At 32.6% G+C, this 17992-nt stretch overlaps 1 protein-coding gene across 6 annotated transcripts in view; it reads left to right on the forward strand.

Annotated features, from left to right (window-relative positions):
• The window catches only part of KIFAP3 (kinesin associated protein 3), a 138908-nt gene that overhangs the window by 48202 nt on the left and 72714 nt on the right, over positions 1-17992 (forward strand). For all 6 annotated transcript variants that reach the window (XM_054693486.1, XM_037506506.2, XM_054693485.1 and 3 more), the window contains one exon: positions 16100-16200. In XM_054693486.1, coding sequence (XP_054549461.1) covers positions 16100-16200 — 101 coding nt within the window. The remainder of the gene's footprint in view (positions 1-16099; positions 16201-17992) is intronic.

A 17992-nucleotide genomic window follows, 5' to 3' on the forward strand; every position in this document is an offset into this window, starting at 1 on the left:
TGAGTAATTCAGTAATTATTTAATATTGTTGGCTACTACAATTATAAAGAAATTTTAGTAAGGAAATATTATAGGGGGCATTGGTCTTACTTTAATGGATAGGAAATAATTCATCTAAAACAGTGACTTTCAAGCATTTTTACCCCAATCTGTAGTAGGACATACTACAGATTTACATTATAATCCTGTACTCACATGTATATGTGTCATGTAATGTTGCATATCCATATGTATGTATTAGTGTGTGTTACCTTTTTGTGTATATTAGTATGTATTACTTTTATTGATAATATATACTATACATTCTGCTTAACATATTTCTTAATTGTCCACAAAGTAGTAGTATCAATTCTTTGTAAATTCATTATTTCTATTTTAAAATTCCAACTGTAGCATAATAATTGATTTTTATATCTTCTGATTAATTTGATTTTCAGTTGGAAAACATTGACAGGTAGGGACCCTGATTGATTAGACTTTTTACCCTTTAAACTATCAGAAATTGTATCTGCTGGATTTTTAATGTATGAAACAGTAGGTAATTGTTATTCTAGGTTATTCTTTAGTAAATACTTGGAATGATAATATGGAATTGAAAAATTTTAAGTGAAAACTTCTGTAAGTTGGCTATTTAAATTATTTGAAGGAGCATTTTCTTCACTGTAGTCATGGAGAACAAATTAAAAAACCATGCAGTAGCACATGAATGATTAGTTTGCTGTTTTCATTATAAATTAATTAATTTTTTATGTTCAAGTTTATAGATTACTCTGAATTAAAGAATTACTTATTTTTTTTCAAAAAGGTGCAGAAATGAAAAGTACTTCTGTAGGAATGTACATGTGGTAGAACTTTTCAGAAGTGATTTTTAAGGATGCTGTTTCTACTGTTTCAAGTGCTATCCCATGTTAAGTAGGTTTTCTTTATTATTATTTGAGGAACCTATAACTGAAAAATCTTTTTACCCTTAAGAATGTACTATTTTAACTAGATTACAATGAATTATGAATCTTTCAGGCTCTAATAAAGCTGTGTTATATGAACATTTAATTCCCTTTTCATATATTCTGAAACATTTAACTAGTATATTGCGACCCCTGCTGTTGTGAGAATTCACAAATAGCTGAAATGTACACATATATAGTATGTATTTATTATATATTTTATATATTTATATACCTTTTATGTTTATATATTATATATAATTGAGTAAGGTTTTATGACTTGAATATTATTAAAGCCAGAGGAAAAGTTGTATTAAACAGTTTTTTTGCCATGTGTGGCACTGTGAGTGAACCAATAGAGCCAAATTCAATAGAATCAAAAATTGTTGTAAGATTGTTTTATCATGTGAAAAATCTTATTCAGGAATTTTAAATTTAGCTTTTTCCTTTGCTATCGGAGACGCATAAAGGCATTATTAAAAAATTATAAATCATTTAAAATTTTCATTCTCCATTTAATCTGCAATTTATTTCTTTGGATAGTTTTTATCTTTTCCTAGTCATAGAGATCCCTCAAAATGTTTTAAAATTTTTATTTGGTTCCATGGAAAACCTAATATCTAAACATTCCTTATATACCACCAAGCTTATTTGTTATTTTTCCTGAAATACAATGAAACATTCATTTTTTATGTTATTTTACTAAGATTTCTAAATTTAAGTCTGCTAAATTCAGTGTCAATTATATCTCTTTTTAATTCTTTTTATCCCTGTATTCAACATATACTATCTTATGCCTAGTAACAGAATTACTAAGCATAAGATGTGGGAGACCTATTATAGCCAATGGTTTCAGAAAATGTGATTATAAGCATGTTAGTTATACCTATAAAACTTGGCTTTACTTACCTATTTGCTAGACTATTCAGGGTTTTTTTAATGATATTGAGTTAACTTTCTAAAAATATTTGAAGATTTTTTTTTGGCTCATGTAAGAATCTGATCATTAAAAAATGTATTCTATCACAAATCCTTAAGCCATTTGACCTAAAGAGTATTTCTTTATGTCAGAAGATCTTGGGTTGGGAGATTGTATGGAAATTCCTTGTCATAGTGTATTCTTTAGTTCCCTGGAGAATGTGCTGATAGTGTTTCAACAGTTTCAACTGAAAAGCCAGATTTTCTTAGATTTTTGTCTGATGCACCAGGAAAATAATATTTTGTACCTTTCAGTTGCTTAGGCTTAGATAGTTCACAAGCTAATGTGAAATGTGCTTGAGGAGGATGTTAACTCAGAAGCAAACATAAATACTCAATTAAGATGTATTCTTTGGTAAGCCTAGTTCATCATGACATTCATTCATTGCATAAAAGCTGAAATGTCACATAATAGCAACATGTTATAGAATTCACACTTTAAAAAAAAAACGGATAGATTTAATTGGGTGAAATTCTTGGGCAGTTTTGAGTTTATTTTTCATTGCTTTTATTTTTCCTTTGTGAATGATATTGCTATACTATTTTAAAAATTTTTAATTTTCTTACATCCTTATTCATTTTTGACAATATAGGATTTGTCCCCTCAGGTGTGGTCACCATATTTTTCCATCACCATAGTCTCTGTGCTCTTCCCTACCCTAAACTCACCATCTGCCTCCCCCCCTAGATGTCTCAGTTCTGTAGTCAGCTTTTAAGGTTTGTCTTTGTCTGACCCTTAGCTTTCTCTATAGTCCACATATAAGTGAAACCATTCAGTATTTATCTTTCTCCTTCTGGCTTACTTCACTTAGCATAATCTTTTCCAGCTACAAAGTTGCCGCAAATAGCATGAGTTCTTTTTTGTTTTTTTGTTTTTTTTTTTAGTAGCTGAGTAGTATATATATCACATCTTCTTGATCCATTCATCTGTCTTGGGGCATTTAGGTTGTTTCCATATCTTAGCTATTACAAATAGTGCTGCAGTAAACATAGGAGTGCAGATTTCCTTTCGAATTAGTGCTTTTGTGTCCTTTGGGTAGATTCTTAGGAGTAGAATTTCTAGGTCATATGGCAGATCCATTTTGAGTGTTTTGAGAAACCTCCACGCAGCTTTCCATAGTGTCTGGACCAATCTACATTCCCACCAACAGTGTAAGAAAGTTCTTTTTCTCAACACTTCTTCTGGTTAGACATTTAGTTAAATTTCTTCCCTCACCCTTTGGAAATTTCAATCTTCAACCACTCACATTATAGAATCATTTTTAATAATTTCTTTGGTATGTTGTAAAGAGAGTAGGGGACATATGACTTAATATAGGAGGAACAGCTCAAAGACTCTAAGCACTAAGAAACAGCAGCATTTGTTCAATTCTAGCTATTTATCTAATACTAGATATTTAATGCTGCCTAGCAATCATACTACATTTTCCTTCTTCCATTCTCCTAGGGGAGAATTTCATTCCTCTACTTTCTCTTTATAAATCCAACACCTCATTTTTATCCCTCACTCAGCCTTTCATTGTTTCACTGACAAAGTAGAAGCAGTGAGATAAGAACTCCCATGACCCCCTATTGCCACAATTACCCTTCTACCTGCATCTGTGTCTGTACTGTCTTCTCTCCCACTATTATAGATGTTGATCTATTTTTTGCCTCCCCCATCCATTTTGTCATCTTAAACTCTCATTAGTTTAGCCATTACTTGTCTTGGTATAGATCTTACTCTATTTAGGTATTCAGGTGTTCTTTTAGCCTCACAGACTTGTATATTTAGTTCTTTCCCCAGATTTTGGAAGTTTTCCTCTGTCCTCTGTTGTTTCTTAGATTAAATTCTCAGCTCTTCCCACCTTCCCTTTTGGGACACTTATTATCTGTTGTCTTTCCTAATGGGATGAGATAGTTCTCAAAGTGTACCTTCATTTTATTCTATTTTACTTTATATTTCTTTTTCTTTTTTCACCTCATACCTTTGTGCATTACTATCTTCAAAGTCACTGATTCAGTCCTTTAGTCTGCTTCCATAACTTTCTTTAACTTTTTTAATCTCATCTATTGAGTACCATTAATGCTGAACCTGTTGTTTTCTTCAAAGATTCAGTTCATTAATTTTATGTCTCAGATTATTTGTTTACTGAATTTTGCTGTATATCTGATTAGCTTTTCTAGTTCTTATATGGCTTTGATTTGAGCTTCTGTGGTTTCTTCTATCTCTTTGATTTTTTCTGTTATATCAATTTGGAAATCCTTATCTGATAGGGAGATAAATCTTCCCTCTTTTTATGTTTGCAATCTGGAGAGTTGTTCTCTCCTGAGATGTCACGTTCCCTTGAGGTCTCAAAATGCCATGTGTTGTGTTTTTTGTTTTGTTTTATTTTGGTCTGTCCATTATGCTGCTTTAGATTTCCTTATTGTAAATAAAAAAAAAAAGTCTATAGTAGTAACTTAGAAACTTGAACTATTTTTCCTATAGGTGGTGGTGTGACTTTATTTCATTTGATTTTAGTTTTCGTGGCCTTTGCTGACTTCTGTGGGTACTGCAGTTGCTTTGTCAAGGGTAAGGGTACAGGCCTGGAGTGCCCAGACACTAGAACAAATTTGGATGAATGGGGGTGGGTCTGGCTTATATTTGTGAAACTGCTAATATCCTTCCTCTCTGGAGTCTTATATCTGAGACTCTGCAGTCTGTGCTCTGTCAGTTCACTGCATGAAGTCAGTATCATTGTGGGGGAAGTAGAATCCAGTGCACTCTCTTCCTTTTTACATAGACTCAGTCTATGAGAAGCAACCCAGTTCTTCTGCATGTATTTCTCCTTTGTTAAGGATGTGTGCCTTGACACTATTTAGCTGTCCTCTCCATAGTGTTCCTGGTTGAGCTGACAACACTGCTATTTTTATCTCCCTCCCTAGACTGCCTCTTGGCATTTTTCTCCACCCACCTGTTCAATGAAATGTGACTCTCTTCTCTTTCACATCTGTGTTGATTCTGATGTTCAAGGAGTATTCCAGTTTTGCTCCAAAATATGGTACTCTCTGGGTGGAATGTCCCTTTGTATAACTGTTAGATGAACCTCGAGAATGAAGCAAGGAATCCTATTGCCATCTTGATCTGCAACTTTCAAATCACATGTGCTCTTAATGGCATTTAGAATGGTGAATCCTTTCTAGAAGGTTTTCAATTTACTTTTCCCAGATCTATGAGAGGAATTACTGCCTATAGCAGCTGTAGCCTTACAAATGTGTTTCTTAAATAATAAGACTTAAAAGTTAAAATTACTTCTTGATTCATTCATGGGCTGCAGGATAGGTGCTGTATTAGCAGGCATGAAAACATTAATCTCTTTGTACATCTCCAATAGAGCTCTTGAGTGACCAGGTGCATTATCAATGGGCAATAATACTTTGAAAGAAACATTTTTTTCTGAGCAATAAATCTGAAAAGTGGGCTTAAAATATTCAGTAAGCCATATTGCAAACAGATGTGCTATCATCCAGGCTTTATATTCCATATACAGAGCACAGGTAGAGTGCATTTAGCATAATTCTTAAGGATCTTAGGATTTTCAGGATAGTAAATGAGCAATGGCTTAAACTTGAAGTCACCAATGGCATAAACCCCTAACAAGACTCAGCTTGTATTTTGAAGCCACTCATTGACTTCTTTGGATATGAAAGTCCTAAATGGCATCTTCTTCCAAAATTATTTTATCTACACTGAAAATCTGTTGTTTAATGTAGCTACCTTCATCAAGGATCTTAGCTAGATCTTCTGGATAATTTGCTACAGCTTCTATATCAGTGCTCACTACTTCACTTCATACTTTTATGTTATAGAGATGATGTCTTTCCTTAAACCTCATGAACCAACCCCTGCTAGCTTCAAATTTTTCCTCTGCAGTTTCCTTATTGCTCTCAGCTTTCATAAACTGAAGATAATTATCTGTGGAGCAGTGAGAACACATACATTTATTGATTAGGTTTACTCTTTTATATGGATGCAATTCATGGTGCTCCAAAGCAATTATAATACTAATATCAAAGATCACTGATCACAGATATAGTAACAATGAAAAAGTTTGCACTATTGTAAGACTTATAAAACTATGACACAGAGACACAAAGTGAGCACATGCTGTTGGAAAAATGTTACCCCATAGACTTGCTCAACACAATGCTGCCACAAAACTTCAGTTTGTTAAAAACATTATGTGAAGCACAGTAAATCAGAGAGCAATAAAACGAGGTGTGCATATGTATCTCTTACTATTCTCTTTTGTTTTTTTCTGCTAAGGCACTTGGCCTCGCTGTTCCTTGAAACCAACAGGCATAATCTTGCCTCAGGACCTTTGTACTTCCTATTTCTTCTACCTATAATGTCCTTTCTTAGTTTTTGGCATGGTTCATTCTCTACCTCCTCTGCTTTGCTTTCCAGTTACCCCATTAAAATTTCAGTCGCTGGTTCATGATGCTTTCTTCTCTTTCCCTTTATTGCACTTAATAGCTGCATAATAATAATAATCTTTTGTCTAATTTTCTTGTTTATTGTCTGAAGCATCCACTCAAAGTCACATCTGCCCTCCCTTCTGCCCCCCAGGTCCCAGAGACTGTAGAATTCCATGAAAATATGGAGTTATATCAATTTTATTCACTGTGTATTCCAAGTGCCTGGAACAATGCCTCGTACATTGTAGATTCTCAGTATTTGGTGTGTGGTGGATGGGTTAATGTATGAGAGGAAAATATCAAAAGAGCTAAGCTCAAGTCTTTGATTTCCCTTCATTCTATTAGCTGAGCAACTTCAGGTAAGTCAGTGGAGCCTCTTGTCTTATTTAGCAAATAAGAATAAAAATAGAAAGTATCTCATAGGATTGTTGTGCAAATAAGTAGAAGGAATAAATACATACTTATTTCCTGATTGGAAAACCCTTTTCAAATGGTAGTTATGCTGAAGAATAGGAAGGGTATGAGGGGACTACTGGTTGATGGATGAAAAAGACCAACAGCAAGGAAAAAAAGTCTCGCTTCACAGCTGTGATTATTTCTTAGGCCTAGTTATAGGAGGATTGTTTTAAACTTTGAAATAGCACTTTAAATTTAGATTATCTGATACAGTTTTGTTACGCAAACATACTTTCAAATTTAGGACAGGAGGCTTCTGATACAGTGATACTCCAAAGTGTGGTCCACAGACCAGTTCACATATATAAACTGTTACTGGTTTGTAACGAGTAATTCTAGAAATTGAATATAAGAATTTATATACTTAAAGCGATTTGATCAAATATGTCTGCTGAATGTAATCTCAGTTTTCAACTTCTGTCTTGCATATCTTTTGTCTACATTTTTAGTATACTTTACATTTGGAAGGAAAATAAAAGCCTGGCACTTTACCACAGGTAGTTTGAGAAGTATTTTTCAGATAGATCAAACAACAGGTTTAGCTCTAGAATAGCAAACTGTTTGTTGTTTTAAAGTATTCAAAAATTCGTATAATGTTGAACCATGCATCACAAATTACACTGCCTTGGGTTGCTTTTTTTACTCATTTATGAGAAAAGATGAGAATGCTTCCTAAAACATTAAGGACTTAATAGTTTTACCTAGAGATGTTCTAAGCTTTTCAGGATTTATAGTGTTAGTAATAGCTGCAGATCAAAATTATAGTCAATAAATATTCATAAAGTGCTTATCTTATATTACGCCTTTTAACATATAAAAGAATCTGTGTGCAAGTTAGCTAAAAAATTAACAAGCTCAAACATCTTAAAGTTTTCTTTTATTCACCAGAGCCACATTGGTCAGTGATACACATATAATATAACTTGAACACTGCTAGTATGAAAGTTTGATCCATTAACTGAAATCTTGATCTAAATTCTTATCTACATAAATTTTTGATTCTTCTAAATTTGAGGGCTGTAAATCTATGCTTGTTTGCATGGCTGATTTGTGCTGAAACAAATATTGTTTGTTATGGCAGGAAAATTAGAATTCCTAGATTCAATAGCACATTTGCATGCCTGTTTCACAGTTCCATGTGAATAATTTCAAAATGGATTAGAGTTTGTCAGAGTAATGTTAGACTAGTCTGTTCACTGGAAGAAAAGTTAGATTCTAAGGTGTTTCAAATTGATAAAAATGTTTCTACATTCTGTGAGTAAATCCAAAATGATTTGAGAGTAAGAATTGCACCTGATTATTATGAACTAGATTACATTAGGTAACCTGGGCTTCAGGGCATTTTCCAAGACTCTACAAAGATTTTATCAGCATGTAGGGAGTCAGACCAGGTCAAGAGTTAAGTGACAAATGTTTGATTTCTTCCGGTTAAGACAAGTCTGATTTCCTTTATTGTTAGAGATTGCTAGAGCAGTTACTATTGGGCTCTAAACTATGATCACCTAAAAATTGAAGGTTATTTTCTTTGACCATTCTGTCATATGTCTTTAAAAGAAAATTGAAGAAATTTGGAACACCTTTGAAATTCCTCCATGTTAAATTTGTTTTTTTCATTACTAATATGACAGGATTTTCATCATAAAATGAAGAAATAAAGCTGTCTTTATTATGTAAAGAGAGCAGTATTTCATCAGTGACCTTTTCTGACTTGTTTATTAAAATCTGGAAACTGTCAGATTAAATGATTTCAAATTAGAAGGTGTTTTCCATTTTTTAAACTAGATTGCCTTTCTGATGGTCTCTTATGAAACCAAAGGAAGATTAAAAAAAAAAAAAAAAAAAACTTCATTTGACCTGTTTGTTACAAAACTGTAATGGAATTTAACACGTTTCAGAACATAGCTCCTCATAGACTACCGCACTGTTATTCCATTTTAATAGGCCTCATTTATCCTATAAATAAACCTACATTTTCTTACCTGATCAAGTAAGCAAACAATAGAGGTCAGATGTGGCAAACACTTTAACAGAAAGCACATGTCCTGCCGTCAGGGTGAGGTAAAATCATATCAAGATTGCTTGAAGTTATTAATGGCAGTAAAATTTATGCTTCCTCCTGTTTTCCCAATTAAATCAAGAAGCCTTTTTTCTTAAGATTCTTCTGTCACCAGCTGGTTCCAATACGCTTTGTGTGAATATTGCCTGGGGTGTCTCCATTTCTAGATGGTAAAAGCTGACCAAAGCACATTAAGTCAATGATTTGGACCTGTAGGCTAGAAAGCAGCCATTGTTAAGGGCTTTATTTTGGTCCTTATCATTTGTACCACAAATATGCATATTTTGTAAGGGTGCATTGTAAGTAAGTTGTTGTATGCTCTGGATGTAATAAAAGAATACAACAGACAAGGAAATAAAACAATTGAAAACATGTTGGAAAATAAGCTACATAGCAAAATGTACAGTTGTAGATGCTAAAAAAAGAATGAAAGTGCTCCAAAGGTCTTGAATTTTAGAATACTTATTTAGTGAATGCCTCTTACTATGACATTTATTTAGCATAATTTAAGTTTACAACTTTAGTTACTTATAGTATTTAAATTAAATAATTGGACACAAAAGTCATTTATACATGAATGGTTGTATTACACAATTATTGTTACACTACTTTTAATTATGATCATTGTAACTTATAAATTCATTTTTCCTCTTCAACTCATGGTTAAAAACTCTTATTTACTCATTTCAAATTTTTACTGGATGTCACTGAACAGATCTAACATAAAACAGGAGACTAGCCAATGTAGTTGCAATCTTAAAAACTGGTATCCTTAAATTCAGGATGTAACTAAGTCTGTCTAACCAGTGGGTATGTATCTTCAATATGTGCTGTACTAAGTTAAAAAATTATGTGGAAGCATGCAGCAAAGATGTTCCAGTATGACTTCTGTGTATTTCTAGTATATTTCAATATAGTCAGTATTATATATTTAATAATGGTTGCAATTATCTTTGAAGAGATGTTTTTGCCTGTGGCATTTTCATTATATTGATAGAGCTTTAAAGGCTCTAACTATAAAATTTTTAAAGACACTCGTGATTTTAAAGTTTGTTATATTCATATACCCTTTAGGTGATCTCATTGCTACTCTGTTCTAATGTAGGTGTGCTTATATTTCCACTTCTCTTATCTTTTCATGGAGCCTTTATGACTTCAAAGGGAGTTTTGTACTTTGAATGAAGACATGGAGTGTAGAAGGGAATGAGAATCTGGCTAATAATGTGGCCCATAACTTGTGTTCTCACTCTGATTTTACAAAGTGTTGGGCTGGGTCTACTGCAGAAGCGGAAATTTGGCTTTGAGTTCTGGTGCTCAGAACCCATATTTCTTCTTGACTGAAATGTGAATGGAAAATCCCAAGTGTCTTACAAAATTAGTAGCTAAATGGTGTTTTTGCTAATCACTTCAGAGATGAAAAACTGAAGACATTTTAAAATTCGAAACCTATCAGCATGTTTGCCCTTTAATTGGCAGAACATCGATACTGAGAACAGCCCAGAGAGCTGATATTTTTTCCTCCTTCATCTGCTCCAGCTGAACTACAGCTGCAAATATCTTTAAAAAAGGAAGAAAAAAACTCTTGAATGTAGTTTATAAGTGTAATAGTTCCCACAAAATCAGTTACTGAATTTAATGACCAGTTTGTTAAGGTATTAACTGCTCTCAGCTGGGAATGACCAATTTTTTAGAGAATGACTGCACAATTGCTAAGATAATTCAGTAACACTTTCAAATAATGATCCAGCTAATTAACGATGAATTCCTGTGGAAATCCTATCGAAGTACTTATGACCTCTGCATTTAATAGCCAGTGAGTTCATCATGATTCATGTTTATTACCATAAATACCAAAGGAATAATAATGACTAGGTCATTTTTCTCTATACTAGCCTTATTACTTGCACAGATTTGACTAATCCACCTCTAGTCATTAAGGACCTAGTTCTCAAAATATTCATTCTTTTCACTGCTGTGCTCAAAATTCACAGAGCCTTTGGTGCTATGCCAGCATACTGACTGTTGGCAACCTATTTTTACATAGGATACCTTTAGGGAATAATTGATGTCTGTAAGCCTTAAAGGAGCCCTTTTGAAATGCCTGCGATTTATAGGATGTGAAGGAAAAGTAGCTGTTTAGGTGGAGTTTATGGTTCTTAGTCATGAATTCTTAAGGGAAAATCATTCTCCCCTGGTCTTAAATTAATTTAGAATGTAAAAAAAAAAATTCTTTTTTTCTTGAGATTTATTTATAAGAATTCATATCCTTTCTTCCAATGAATGAGATAGACTATCAGCTTGTAATAAGAATAAGCTCTTAATTTTACTTGGACCATTTAATCTCTCATAATGACTGTTTACTGCTGATCTTCAAATTAGCCTTTAAGTCATAATCATAAATTTTGGCTGCAAGAAAGACTCTACTTTCTGTGTGCAGCAGTGTTTGAGAGATGAATTCAAGTTATTTGTAGACATCTTCCACTCCAGGTCTTCACTTTTGTTCTAAAATATTTTGTCCTTTTGTGGTAGCTCTCAGATATCTGTTTGATGCCATAAAGTTATAAGGATGTATTTCTAATCATTTATGTAATCATTTTTGATCCGTGAATAAGATATTTGTGGTTTATATATTACAGTCTTCACGAAAAAAGAAATGTCATTTGTACAATAACATGAATTAGAAGATACCAACAAGGTAACATGGGTAATAAGACCATGTATAAAATTTCTTTTTTTCTGAGTAAGAAGGCAAGTGTCAGTAAATATTTTTGTTCATTCCCTAAATAAAAACAAAAAAGGAAAGTAAATTGTATAGATATTTGTAAAATAAATTGGTTGAATTCCAAGGAACCTTTACTGAAGCACAAACTAGTAGACATATCAGCAACTTTAGTTAGATAGACCTCTGAGTACAATATTGTGGTCCCTTGGATATGTCATCACTTTCTTCCACATTTTTCTAAAGAAAATAAAAACCTCCACTATAGCACTAGTCATATTCCAGTTACATTTGTTCAGTTGTGCTCAGCCTGAGCAAGGGGGGAAAATACAGTATTTGGTTTTATTTGCTTGGGCATGCTGGTTAAAGGTGAATGAAGTAACATAGCTAATTGTGAAGTTTGTCTTCAGTATTCTCAGACTTGTCTGTGTTATTTCATCTTCTTGGTAGCACTTAACCTCCATGGCCACACCCCATTCTAAAAATTAAGTTCCATTACAGACAAGGAAGCATAAAAGAAGAAAGAGAGATTCATTGTGAGTTTGTAATGGTAGAGAGGGTCATCTTCTCAAGTTCTATTTTTTTAAAGATTTATTTATTTATGCATACAAGAACTGGGGTACAGGCCAGAGGTTGGGGGGGCGGAGAGGATTCACCAGAGACAGAGTGGGGAACAGAACAGGCAGATTGACTGAAATACACTGCTGAGGGGAGCAGCAGGCGAAAGGAGAGGTCTGCTGCGCCCTGTGGGTAGCTCCCTAGCCAGGGATCGAACTCATGCTGCAGTGGCTGTGGATAGCTTCATAGGCTGCATCTTAACCCCTTGCGCCACCAGGGAGGCCCTGAAGTTCTATTTTTATTAAGAAATTTATTATTCTGTGAGAATGAGAAATGAAGAAGAGTCCTTAACAGATATAGGTCACTGACTAGAGTCTTGTAATATGAATTCATTTTGCTAAGTCCATACCTTGGGAATAGCAGAGCTTTATAGGAAAGTGACTAGGTAAAAGGTTCATGTTCAAAAGCCACATGTTCAAAATAAACCTCTGAATCCTCTTTGACTCATCTCAGAGAAAGTTTATCTGCCTTTTAAACCTACTTTACGTCTAATATGAGGATAAAAAACACATAGACATCATGTATGCTCGGGGCACATGTAGTACCCTTCTGTTGGTAAAACAGAAAAATGTTATCGTCAACATACTAATGATATAAGAAATTATATTTATTGAATTGATTTATTATGTTGTCAGACTTAGTACTAATATCTCTCACCTAATCCTCACATAACAACCGTTTGAGATAGGTTCACTTATTGTCCCAATTTCACAGATGAAGAAACTGAAGCATAGAGTTTAAATAATACTGATTGATAATCCATACAGCTAGTTTGTAGCAGAACCACAAATTAAACCCAAGCAGTCTGCCTCCAGAGCCCGAGCTCTTAACCACAACTGTGTACCAGTTCTGTCGACCACGTTTCTGGCACCTTGCTTTTCTCCTAAAATCAAGCAGTGTTCTATTACAGTTCTTATCTAAATTAGTGAAAGTGTATTTCAAAACTGCTGTTACAATTCTAGTTCCCAAAATTGTTTGCAGGATAATGCAGTTTATCTGTCAGGAGCTTCATTCATTGCAATCTACCATATTTGGCACAGGTCCTCTGATTAAATAACTGTAACTGCTTGTCTTTCTCCATTTCAGCTACTTACTTTCCCTCTTCTACCATCTCCTCACCTTTTTCCTAAAGACTCCCAGGTCCTATAGAGTCCCTTGTAACTGCTTCTCCTTTCTGTACTGTGCCACCAAAGAATGATGAAAATAATTTGCTTATATGGCATTATTGATTTCACCCTGTGCACTACTGCCTAATAGCAGGACTAAGAAAAAACACACACAGACTTTGTAGTCAGAACTGTTTAAATCTGAGATTTACAATTGTGCTCCCTTTTGAAAAATTCATAACCATAAAGAAAATCATTACAAATGCCTCATCTCCAAATCTTAGCTTTATCTAAGTCTATGGTCATTATCCTTAGAACTTCTCTCCTCTCCATAGGTTATGTAGTGAAGTTTTTCAACAGTAGAAAAAGACTGAAATAAACCTAAAATGAATTGATCTGGATTCTTTATTCTGCAAATTTTCAATAAATTATAATGCTGTGGAGAAATAGACATAAAATTCAAATAAATATTATTTCTCATGTAAAATATTGTTCCTGCACATGTAAATTCCAAGTGGTTGAGTTAGTGGATTCATACATTTTTAGTAAAGATCAGTGTTTACTAGTATGTATTTATCTGACAAACATAGAAATAGCTTTTGTTTTATTATAAGGAGTCATTTTTTCATTAATATTGCAAAACATAGGAAATAGACTTAAAAGATGCAGAAGTCTCAGTTTTTAAAAATATGTTTTATCCTATCATATTTCAGTGCCAATCAGATATCAGATTTTTATACCTGTAATAATATCTTACTTAGAAGACAGTTTCAACTTTTGATACAAAAATGTCTGAGAGGTAACAATCCATGTAGATTTTGTAATCAGAAACTTGATTAAATCCCTGCTGAGTCACTTATAAGGCACTCTGGCAAGCATTTGTTTTTCTCTAATCTTTAGGTTCTTCATCTGGAAGATAGGGATGGTAATACTTATTTGACAGTTTTGAAGATCTTTTTGTTTTTCCTTACCACATGATATATTTTTATCTAACATATAAGGGACAGAGAAACAAAGAGCTAGAAATAGAAGGTCACTGTATTTTTTTTTTTTTTACTTGTAAGACACCTGGAAAATCCATAAAACACTTCTATATCAAATCTGAAACCCTTATAGAACCAGTAGTTTCTGTCTTTCACTAAAAAAAAAAAAGCAGATTTCTTCAATGTCAGCCTCTGATGTTTTTCATAGAGCACTATTCTTTTTCCCCAGCTTTCTTGAGATATTATTGACATAGAGCATTGTGTAAGTTTAAGATATACAAATAATGATTTAACATGCATATATATTGCAAAATGATTAACACAGTAAGATTAGTTGATGTATATCACATAGTTACTTTTTGTGTATGGTGAGAAATTTCAAAATTTAATTTCATGCAACTTTCAAATATATAACATTGTTAATTATAATTACAGTACTGCTGTTTAAATACTAAAAATAAAGTCTACCAGCATATATTTATTGAGAAATTTCCATGTGCTATGTCAAGGTGTATGTTTTCTAAGACATTCTGGCCACCTTCTAAAGATATATCTGATATGGTAAAATTCAATCAGAATATAAAACAGTAGTTTAAAAAACCCTTGTTAGTAATTTTGTGTTGTGTTGGGCACAGGATAAATGTGCTAAATTTATCCTCCATGTTAGAATATACTAAACTCTTCTTAATATATTATTTATCAGCTAAATTCGCTTGCATGCTTGATTTTATCTGCAAATATCTAAAAAAAAAATCCTCTTAACTGAGAATTTTCTGAAAGGTTATTGTTTTTTTTTTGTTTGTTTTTAAGATTTATTTATTTATTTATACAAGCACCAGGTACAGTCAGAAGCACAGGAGGGTGAGAGAATTCACCAGAGCCAGAACAGGGAACAGAATAGGCAGACTGACAAAATACACTGCTGAGGGGAGCAGCGGGCACGGCAGGAGAGGTCTGCGTGCCATGTGGGACCCTCGCAGGTGGCCAGGATCGAACCAGCGCTGCAGAGGCTGCGGGCAGCTTCGCAGCCCAGTGCTCAACTGCTGCGCCACCAGGGAGGCCCTGAAAGGTTATTGTTTTAAATGTTATTAAAGGTTATTGTTTTAAAACATTTCAGCTTAACATTTCTAGCTCTAGTTTTGTCACTAACTTTGAGATCATATATGTCCTCAAAATATGGTCTATCTGAAAGTAGATGGAAGAATTATATAACATATTAAAGTCCCATATATTTTTCACATCTGTCACAGGCCATTTACTTTTCCAGTCTCAAGGTATATAAAGCTAGCAATAGTCTTAACTAAAAAGTTCTGAGGTAATCCTACTATGCTTAGTTTATATCCTTTAACAGTTTTTATAAACATACAAGTTATGTATTTTACATTGCAAATACTGTTCTTTTTTCATCATTTAGATTATTATTCAATTTCCAATTCAAAAGGATTAAATTTGGTGTTTTGTTTATTATTTTTTATATGTCAACACTGCCTACGAAGTGTGTTAATTACATGTCTTAATAAAACAGTAAGCGTGGTGAGACCAATGACCCAGTGTATTTTAGTGGACTACTAATAATGATTACTTCTTAGATTACTTTTTCAAAAATATACCTTGCAAAACAGATGTTCTCTCTTGAAAATTAATACTACTTCATAGATTATATGCTCCAACTTTGGAATTGAATAAGGAACTGAAAAATTTTCCAAATTAGGGTTATAAGGATTTGTAGTTAAAAATTTTATATACAAATATTTGATATACACAAATCAATCACCCTATCTATGGTTTCTTATTCTCAGGCAATGAAAACTATAAACAAATAGCAATGTGTGTTCTTTACCACATAAGCATGGATGACCGGTTTAAATCAATGTTCGCATACACTGACTGTATACCACAGGTAAGTCATTTAAAATTTTTTTTTTAAAGCATTCAAAAAATATTTTTTACTTTCTTATCTTTATCAGATATGCTTTTTCTTAAAATAAATCTTCTTAAGATGATGTAAATTTGTTACAGAAAATAAGGAAAGTACTGAATAGTACATAATTGAAAAACTCATAAACCTAGAGATAACCATTTAACATTTTGGTACATTTCCCTCTACATAGTTAAAAAATACAATATATTAGGGTTACATGGCATGTAATTACATATCACTTTATTTACTGACTAGATCATAAGTATTCTCCGTGCCACTGAACATTCTTCAAAAATTATTTCTAACATTGGTGTAATGTTTCATTGCATAGATGTACATAATTTACTTATTATTATCTTCTATGTTTACATTTTTTCTAGTTTATCATATCAAAATAGATTAAATATATAAGCAAATGAAATAATGTATAATAATTATCAAATCAGAAATTGGGTATCCACATTTTTTTATTGTTTCTTTAGTTTAAATTCCTAAATTACTAGGTGAAAAGGTATGAATACTTGTGTATTTGACACATTATATAGCTAACTTACCTTCTAAGAAGACATGGGTTTACATTTCACTTTCAGTAACACTTGATATTATTATTGCCCTGAAAATATAGTGTGTCTATTTAGTTTTACTTGCATTTCGATGAGTATTGGTGAAACTGAAATTTTTTTCTTGTTTGTTTCCTATATTATGTTATAAGCTGTTCATATCATTGCCAATCTTTCCATTGGCATGTTAATAATTTTAGGATTAATGAATAAGATTTCTATATATATTTCAACACTTTCATATTACAAACATTTCCTAACTTTGTCATTTGCCCCTTAATTTTGTTAATGGTTGTTTTAAATGCTTTGTAATCCCTAATGGGAAAAATGCTTTATAAAAATTACTTTATGTCCTCAAGAAAGGTCTTTACTATTAATTAGTTGCTTAATATATTTCATGTTTTGTCCTGATAGAATTTGTGATTTTTATTTTTATATGGACTGTGTGATAAGGATATAGATTTTTACATATATAATTTTACACTAAGGGAATTTATATTCATGGAGTCACTACTGTTCCACTAATATTCATTAAGCTGAGCTCCTCTAATTTGAATATCTGATTGTTGGAGCACTCAGTGAGATTTTATTTTTAATATTGCATTAGCTTTTATAAATGCTTTTATAAAATAGAGAAAGCAAAATCGAAAGGTGTGTAATATACAATAAAATATACTTTCACTTTAGAAAGATAAAAATACTAAGTCATATTTATTAAAGTAATTCCTCATAAGACTTCTATTCTTTTTAGCAATTCCTTGTTAGTCTAATGTAAATTACTGAATATATACTTCTTGAAAATAGTTAATATGCATTAAAAAATAGACCATAGTTTCTTACTATTTTTGACCATTTTTTTATTTATCTGTAGAATAATCTAAAATTAAATTTGCTTTTTCAGTATTTAATATTTTATTTACGTACAATTAAAAAACTGAAAAACTTCAGGATAATTTCTTAACCTTTTATATTGGGAGATAAATTAATTATGCCTGTTTATAGGATATAGGCATCCCTCAAAGAATATACAACATATCTTATCTTAAAAGGCAAGACTTTTTTATAGAGATAACACATGTCAGACTGTGGCCAATGTGAAATGTAATCAAACTCTTTGTCAAACAAGTTTTCAATAAAAGAGTAGCCATGTCAGAAGGAGATTGCAGGTGATTTACTACAGTCTCACTCCATATGTTCGAGGAGTTTCTGTT

This window comes from Talpa occidentalis, unplaced genomic scaffold, assembly GCF_014898055.3.
Source record: "Talpa occidentalis isolate TD23 unplaced genomic scaffold, MPIMG_talOcc4v2.1 talOcc4.12, whole genome shotgun sequence".
Classification (NCBI taxonomy): domain Eukaryota; kingdom Metazoa; phylum Chordata; class Mammalia; order Eulipotyphla; family Talpidae; genus Talpa; species Talpa occidentalis.